The 8,724-nt window shown below is 53.7% G+C and overlaps 1 protein-coding gene across 1 annotated transcript; it reads left to right on the top strand.

The window, feature by feature from the left end:
• The first annotated feature begins 2,849 nt into the window (after positions 1–2,849).
• ADRB3 (adrenoceptor beta 3) lies at positions 2,850–5,420 on the top strand. The gene is given in 3 exon segments (XM_045398151.3): positions 2,850–4,121; positions 4,124–4,196; positions 5,244–5,420. Coding segments are annotated over 3 exon segments (1,230 nt in total). The 5' UTR covers positions 2,850–2,992; the 3' UTR covers positions 5,272–5,420.
• The last annotated feature ends 3,304 nt before the right edge of the window (positions 5,421–8,724 follow it).

Raw genomic sequence — 8,724 nt, 5'->3', positions numbered from 1 at the left:
CTAAGGCATTGACGTCCTTTGAGGTTGCTTCACTTCCTGGCACCCCTTTTCCTTCCCCCTCCAATGCTGATGTCCTGGAAAAAAATTGCTGAATGGCATGCATTGATTTTAGAGATTACTTTTTGGGAATCTTATGATACCCCTTTGAGATAACTGGCAACACCACTCTGGAGTGTTGCAAAACCCTACTTGGGAGTGACCGCCTTGATGGTCAACAGGAAGCCACAGCCAAGACTCCAGGCCCAGTGGGACCTGCACCATTTGGTCATGACTTGAGTGGGGGCAGTAAGAGATGGAAGGGGCCAGAGGCTGCCTCTTCACCTTCACCCCCATGGATTTCCATGGATCCAAAGGCCTGCTTGGGGTTCTTCATGGGCATGGAAGTCACTTGCTTGGGAGCCCAAGACAAACCCTGTTCATGGGTGAGCAGCTGGGTCCCTGGGACACAAGACCGGTTCTTTTTCTTGGGGATAATTTTAGGTTCTGAATTCCCTTGCAATCTTCCTAACTCCCAGCCCCTGGCTCAGCCTCCCAGAGGGATTGTTCATACCAGTGACTATAAAGTGTTCTTTCGAAATATAGAGCTGTTCAGAGACCTGCCAGGGCATAGCCCTGGAGGCATTTTCCATGGTAATTTTTCCCCCTATGTCCCATTGTTTCAGAGGAGGAAGCGTGACAGCTCAAGAATCAGGTCCTGATAGGCCCTAATAAGGTGTGGCATCTTCCTGCCCCTCCACTTGAACCCGGGGGGCTTTATTTTTCAGCGCCCCCTCCCCACACGCAATCTGAGAGGAACTGGTGTAGAGATTGGGAGAGCTTGGGCTGGAAAAAGGAAGCCTTGCGTGAGGGAAGGCAGAGGGAAAGAGGCCTCTGGTTTCTTCAGATGAGGGAAGCCTTTGGTGGATCCACCTAAGAGACTTCAGAGGCTTTGAAACACCAGGCCCGCCACCTCACACACTCAAAGATGAATGCATGAGTTCCTCAACGCCTTCTAGTTTTTAAAAGTTAATGAATGAAATCCTTAAGGAAGGCCGGACATGGTGGCTCACGCCTGTCATCCCAGCACTTTGGGAGGCCAAGGCGGGTGGATCACCTGAAGTCAGAAGTTTGAGACCAGCCTGGCCAATATGGTGAAACCCCGTCTCTACTAAAAATACAAAAATGAGCTGGGCGTGGTGGCACATGCTCATCCCAGCTACTCGGGAGGCTGGGAGGCTTGGGAGGCTAAGGCAGAAGAATTGCTTGAACCTGGGAAGTGGAGGTTGCAATGAGCTGAGATTGCGCCATTGTACTCCAGCCTGGGCAACAAGAGCAAAATTTCATCTTAAAAAAAAAAAATCCTAAAGGAAGTGGAGCGAACACTTACCATTGGGGAGATGGCAATGGAAGAGTTGTGTATAGCTGGGGGGGATGGTGGACATGCTTCATACCCAGCCACCCATTTACCCATGTTTTTTAAAAAATAGGGTCTTCCTTCTTGCCGTTCCAAGCTGGAGTGCAGTAGCATGATCATGGCTCACTGTAACCTTGAACTCCTGGTTCAAGCAATCCTCTCCTTTCAGTCTCTTGATTCATGCTTTTTTTTTTTTTTTTCCAAGACGGAGTTTCGCTCTTGTTGCCCAGGCTGGAGTGCCATGGTGTGATCTCGGCTTACTGCAACTTCTCCCTCCCAGGTTCAAACGATTCTCCTCCCTCAGCCTCTCAAGTAGCTGGGATTACAGGAATGCACCACCATGCCCGGCTAATTTTTTAAAATTATTTTTTAGTAGAGACAAGGTTTCTCCATGTTAGTCAGGCTAGTCTCGAACTCCTGACCTCAGGTGATCTGCCCATCTTGGCCTCCCAAAGTGCTGGGATTACAGGTGTGAACCACCGTGCCCACCTGTTGATTCATCCATTTTTAATATGTCTTTATAACAGAAGGATTTTAAGAGAAGGGGCTATCTAGAAAATCTCTAGGTGGAAAGGTGCATGGACGGGGCAGTGCAGAGTGGGGAAAATGGAGAAATTGAAATTCTTCAGCATCCCAGACTACATAGTGCCAAATCCAAATGCAAATCCAGAGCTAGCAATGAAAAAGACTCCTGAGCCTGCTAGTGGTTCCTGCCTGCAATTCCAACTACTCAGGAGGCTGGGACAGGAGGGTGGCTTGAGCCCAGGAGTTCAAAGCCAGCCTGGGAAAGAAAGAGAGAGATCTACCCTCCAGAGAGAGAGAGAGAGAGAGACCTACCCTCCAGAGAGAGACAGAGAGAGAGACCTGAAATATGGTAAATTTCCTCAGTACCTGAAAATATTTAAAAAGAAAACAAAAACAAAGCTGGAAGGAAAGAGAAGGTAATTCAAATAGAAGGGAAAGGGGACAGATCACACCAAGCTGAGGTCTTGGGACAGGAGATCTGGCTGAGCCCTATTACTTAATTTAAAATACCTTAGGGGAGGGCACCCAAGTGGATAAGGGGCTCCTGTGAATCCTTTGCTTGACTCCAGCGCGTTACCTTTGCCTTTGTAAAGGGTGGGGATGGGAGCGCTCTCCTCTCTCCTTCCCCTGTGTTGCTGTAGGACTTTCTGGGAAAGGAGGTGCAGGGCTCCAGGAAGCCAGTGCCCAGGGAGTGCTGTGCTGAGTCCAGGAGCCTGGCCACGGCAGGGGTGGACAGATTGTGGCAGAGGAGCCAGGGTGTCCCTTCCTCCAGATTTAGCTAAAGGAAACGTGGAGCATCCCATCGCCCATCCTCCCCACTCTCCAATTCCGCTCCAGAGGCCCCTCCAGACTACCGGCCTCTGCCCCTTTAAGCGCCGCCACTCCTCCCCCAAGAGCGGTGGCACCGAGGGAGTAGGGGTGGGGGGAGGCTGAGAGCGCTGGCTGGGACAGCTAGGGAAGATGGCCCAGGCTGGGGAAGTCGCTCTCACGCCTCGCTGCCCCCTCCCCTGAGCCAGGTGATTTGGGAGACCCCCTCCTTCCTTCTTTCCCTCCCGCCCCACGCACGACCCGGGGATGGCTCCGTGGCCTCATGGGAACAGCTCTCTAGTCCCGTGGCCGGACGTCCCCACCCTAGCGCCCAATACCGCCAACACCAGTGGCCTCCCAGGGGTGCCGTGGGCGGCGGCCCTGGCCGGGGCGCTGCTGGCGCTGGCGGTGCTGGCCACCGTGGGAGGCAACCTGCTGGTCATCGTGGCCATCACCCGGACGCCGAGGCTCCAGACCATGACCAACGTGTTCGTGACTTCGCTGGCCGCAGCCGACCTGGTGATGGGACTCCTGGTGGTGCCGCCGGCGGCCACGTTGGTGCTGACTGGCCACTGGCCGTTGGGTGCCACTGGCTGCGAGCTGTGGACCTCGGTGGACGTGCTGTGTGTGACCGCCAGCATCGAAACCCTGTGCGCCCTGGCCGTGGACCGCTACCTGGCTGTGACCAACCCGCTGCGTTACGGCGCACTGGTCACCAAGCGCCGCGCCAGGGCAGCCGTGGTCCTGGTGTGGGTCGTGTCGGCCGCGGTGTCGTTTGCGCCCATCATGAGCCAGTGGTGGCGCGTAGGGGCCGACGCCGAGGCGCAGCGCTGCCACTCCAACCCGCGCTGCTGTGCCTTCGCCTCCAACATGCCCTATGTGCTGCTGTCCTCCTCCGTCTCCTTCTACCTTCCTCTTCTCGTGATGCTCTTCGTCTATGCGCGGGTTTTCGTGGTGGCTACGCGCCAGCTGCGCTTGCTGCGCTGGGAGCTCGGCCGCTTTCCGCCGGAGGAGTCCTCGCCCGCGCTGTCGCGCTCTCTGGCCCCGGCCCCGGCTGGGACATGCGCTCCGCCTGAAGGAGTGCCCGCCTGCTGCCGGCGGCCCGCGCGCCTCCTGCCTCTCCGGGAACACCGGGCCCTGTGCACCTTGGGTCTCATCATGGGCACCTTCACTCTCTGCTGGTTGCCCTTCTTTCTGGCCAACGTGCTGCGCGCCCTCGGGGGCCCCTCTCTCGTCCCGGACCCGGCTTTCCTTGCCCTGAACTGGCTAGGTTATGCCAATTCTGCCTTCAACCCGCTCATCTACTGCCGTAGCCCGGACTTTCGCAGCGCCTTCCGCCGTCTTCTGTGCCACTGCGGCGGTCGCCTGCCTCGGGAGCCCTGCGCCGCCGACCGCCCGGCCTCGTCCCCTCGGGCGCCCTTGAGGCCTGGACCAGCCCCGCGCAGCCCAGGCTTTGCCAGCGGCTCGACGGGTAGGTAACCGGAGCAGAGGGACCGGCGGCTCAGGGTCGGGAAGCACGCGATGTCTCCGTGGGTCAACTTTTTGAGTGTGGAGTTTACTAGGAGAAGGTGGGAGCTGGGATGGCTTTGCTTGGAGAGAAGAGGGAACGAGGAGCAGCGAACCAAAATGGGACCCGCGGTCCTTTCCGGATCCCGTCACTAGGGTAGAAGCAAAAGAGGGCGAGCAGGCGGTGGTTCCTCACCCAAGGACCCGAGGTGCGCCACCGGAAAGCGCCGCGGCGTCCTGAGGACTCTCGCCCTGCCTGGTCGGCTCTAGGGATTTTTTGTTTGTTTGTTTGTTTGTTTGTTTGTTTGTTTGTTTTTAAATAGAGACAGGGTCTCGAGTCTCTGTCGCCCACGCTGGAATGCAGTGGCGCGATCTCAGCTCACTGGGCTCCTGGGCTCAAGCGATCCTCCCATCTCAGCCTACTGAGTAGCTGGGACTACAGGCGAGCCCAACTAATCCCAGCTATTTTAAAATTTCTTGTAGAGAGGGGGTCTTGCTATGTTGCCCGGGCTTGTCTTGAACTTCTGGCCTCAAATGATCCTTCTGTCTCAGCCTTCCAAAGCGTTAGGATTACAGGCCTGAGCCAGGGTGCCGGGTGGGCTCTAGTTTTGGTTTTCCAGCTTAGTTCTTTGCCCCACTTCCCCGATTTCTTGCCATCACTAGACCTGGCTTGGACTTGAAGGCAGGGCTAGTGCCACCCCCTTCCCCCAAGCCCTCGGCTTCACTTCTGGGTTTTCTCAAAGGTTTGCTGGCTGTGGAGGTGAGAATCCACTTCCGGTATGAAGCACAGCTGTGAGTGAGGAGCCTGGGAGTGCAGATGTGTGCCCTCCTGCTCCCTGGGCTGGGTTGGAGTAGGGGTGGGGCAGGTCATGTGTGGCTGGGTGGTGCCCTGGCGTTTTTGTGTAATTAAATATGTGTTCCCCAGGGTCCCTGGTCTCTGGCATTCCCCTCAGTGCACCTGTTCCTCCCTTCACCCCAGGGTCTATTATCTCCCCCCCTTTTTTTTTTCCAGGGCTTCTTGGGGAGTTTCTGAGGCCTGAAGGACAAGAAGCAACACTCCGTTGATCAGAACCTGTGGAAAGCCTCTGGCCTCTGTTCAGAATGAGTCCCGTGGGATTCCCGGGCTGTGACACTCTACCCTCCAGAACCTGAGGACTGGGCTATGCGACCCAAGGAGGGGTCCTTACTAAGTGGATTTTCACCATCCTCTCATTCTGTCTGAGAGATGTTTTCTAAATCCCAGCCTTGAACTTCACTCCTCCCTCAGTGGTAGTGCCCAGCTGCCCTGGAGCAGCCAGCTGGCTTTGGTAGGGGCACCCATCACCTGGCTTGCTTGTGCAGTCAGTGAGTGCTTAGGGCAAAAAGAGCACCCCCGGTTCCATTCCTTCTGCCACCCAAACCCTGATGAGACCTTAGCATTCTCCAGGCTCTGTGGCCCAGGCTGAGAGCAGCAGGGTAGAAAAGACCAAGATTTGGAGTTTTGTCTCTGATTCCCTTATTACGGCTCTGAAGCACTGGCCTCTCTCACTTTAGCCATGGAGTGGCTCTGATCTACCTCACAGCAGTGTCAGAAGGACTTCGTCAGGGTTTTGGGAGCTCCAGGGTTCATAAGAAGGTGAACCATTAGAACAGATCGCTTCTTTTCCTTTGCAATCAGATTAATAAATATCACTGAATGCAGTTCATCCTTGGCCCCCTTTCTCTCCGTTTGTTTTCTTTTCATAATCCACTTACTCCCTTCCTTTCCACTCTGCACTGGCTTTTGACAGAGGCAGTAAATTAGGCCTAATCCTCGCCCTTTTCTTCCTAATCTTCATCAAACAAAAAATGAAAAATCCATCTGGGCGAAGGGGAGCAAGCTTGAGCCTTTGATATCTTGCTCCCCCACCCTTCCTGAAACTCTTGAAATCCAGTTGCCATTGAGTAGCAAAGCCGCGCTCCCCACAGGACTTGGACAGAGTGCCCACAGGGGGATGGGCTGGCTGTGGCCAGGTTCAGGGCAGGGGGTATTTGTCACCTCCATGCTATAAGCCAGTGGTGGATTCATAAAGTCCTGTGGTCATCAGGAACCAGTTTTGTTCAGTGCCTTACCGTGGTGTGTGTGTGTGTGTGTGTGTGCGCGTGCGCGCGTGTGTGTCTGGGGGCACAAAGCATTGCTTATTTGGTCAAATGTCTTGTGTTATAAATATATTCTGATGTTTCCCAGCCTTTCCACAACCTCTACCTTCCCACTCCCCTTCCCCAGCTACAAATATCTGTATTATCCTCTTAAAGTAAAACTGGAGTTACAAATTTGAGCCTGTTGATACATTTTTCTCTTATTTCCATTTTTATGAATCCTATCAGGCAGGTTTCCTATGTAAAGAAAATTTCGATGGAAATCATTAGATCATTTTGTGAGTTTCTATTTAAACTCCGTGAGCCAAGACCATTGTCCAGGCTGATTTATGGGATACCCGGGAAATCACAGATGTTTTGCGTGCTTGTGATGTAGTGCACAATGCGTTGTCTTGGTTCAGGGGCCCTAGAGTTATAAAATTCCATCTGCCCCAAGGAGGAACTCAGTGGATTTCCACATATGGGTGTTCCCTGTGAATTGGACCTGGTCTGTGCTGCTCTCTTTTCTCCGGGAGCCCAGGTTTTATTTCTCAGGATGTTTTCATACCAAAGATGACTTTCTCCTTTTCAACCAGGGCGGGGTGAGATATCTGGTGTCTGAGGTGTGCAGGATTTCTTGGCAAAGACTCAACTTTGTGGCTCTTAGTGGAGGAGGAAGTCTTGCTTGACAAACAAGAGGCCTTCCTCTCCCCATCTCTGGATATTCTCCCGACATCGCTGGATAAAGTTGGCCAGTCAGTGCTAGGCAGGGGAGAAGGATGATTTTGGAGGAGGGGCCTCTGGTGTGTAGACTTGTCTTTGAACATTGTCCAGAGGCTCATACTGCTTGAGTCTTGCTGGACGTGCCCGTGCGCCAGCTGTCACACTCCTTTGCAGTGTTTAGACTTGTGCTGGGGCTATGGATTCCATCTGCAGATTGTCAGATAGAATCTGACAATCTGGTCATTTCTCCAGCAACTTGTGGCCAGGCATCAAGTGGAGGGAGATTTACATCCTTGGATGGGAGCAGGCTGCTTTTGCTAGCATGAGGCCTGAGCACTTGAACTGTGGAAGACAAACAGCCATCCTCCGAACCCAGAGATGTGACGACTTCCAGGCCCATGAGAACAACAGAGCCCCTAGAGCCGCTGGCCTCCCCAGAGTCTGTTAGCTGGAGCTGGGCGTGGGACAGAAATGACCAGGAAGAGAGGGCTGAGTTGGAGGAGAGGGAATGAAGAGCGGGATTTTTCAGAGCTGACCTACTCTCTGCATCAAGTGGAACTGAGGGGGAACAGGCAGAATTTGGGTACAGGAGGATGTGGCGGGCTGACTTTCCCAGCCTTTCTTCTGGGGAGTGGAGGTAGGTGCAGGCTGTGGTACTCATGGGGAGTCTCTGGGCCGTAGTCCCATGCTGGCTGCATCCTCAACCCCAGGAGAGTAGGAGCAGCTCCTCTCCTCTGTGTGTTTCCATTGCACCCTACATGGTCCTGGGAGCACAGGGGAAGGCATGGAAATAGCACTTCTTACTGTTTCCATCCTAAAACAGTCTAGATCCAGGCCTTTTGAAGGCCTCTTGGCGAAAGTATGTCTACACAGTGTCTGTGTTTGGGTGTCTGTCCAGAATGGGGAAGTGGGGGCCTGCCATGGCAAGCACTGCTAATGCTCTCCCCCACACGACAAGCCTGAGTATAGTCTGCCTCTGGCCAGTAAGAAGCAGCTGAAGCATAACATGCAATTCGGTTTAATTTGAGGCCGAGGTTGACAGATCACCTGAGGTCAGGAGTTCGACACCAGCCTGGCCAACATGGCAAAACCCCATCTCTACTAAAAATACAAAAAGTAGCCAGGCATGGTGGTAGGTGCCTGTAATCCCACCTACTCGGGAGGCTGAGGCAGGGAGAATGCTTGAACCCGGGAGGCAGAGGTTGCAGTGAGCCGAGATCGCACCACTGTACTCCAGCATGGGCGACAGAGTGAGACTCCATCTCAAAAAAAAGAAAAAAAAAATGACAAGGAAAAAGAGAACTTCATAGAAATCAAATAACTTCCTTGTATTGACTCTCACCCCATCTACCAGACTCCAAAGTCCATTTTCTCTTCTCTACACGCGCTGCTTAGAAGCAGTTATGTGACACTGAGCAAGTCACTTAGCCTTTCTGACTGTTTCTTTGCCTGTGAATCGACTGGAGATTACGTGATCACTCTACTCAGCTCATGCAGGCTGCTTTTGAAGACCCAGTGAGACGCTGTGTGTGAAAGTGGTTTGGAAACTGAAAATGCTCCTCCGGTGTAAAGTGGTGGAATCAAAATGTGGAGCTAGGATGAGTCCCAATCTATTACAGCAGGGATCCCCAACCCCTCGGCCACAGACTGCTACTGGTCTGTGACTTGTTAGG

Source organism: Macaca fascicularis, chromosome 8 (genome assembly GCF_037993035.2).
Source record: "Macaca fascicularis isolate 582-1 chromosome 8, T2T-MFA8v1.1".
In the NCBI taxonomy this organism is placed as follows: domain Eukaryota; kingdom Metazoa; phylum Chordata; class Mammalia; order Primates; family Cercopithecidae; genus Macaca; species Macaca fascicularis.
This window is presented reverse-complemented; position numbering and strand designations above follow the sequence as displayed.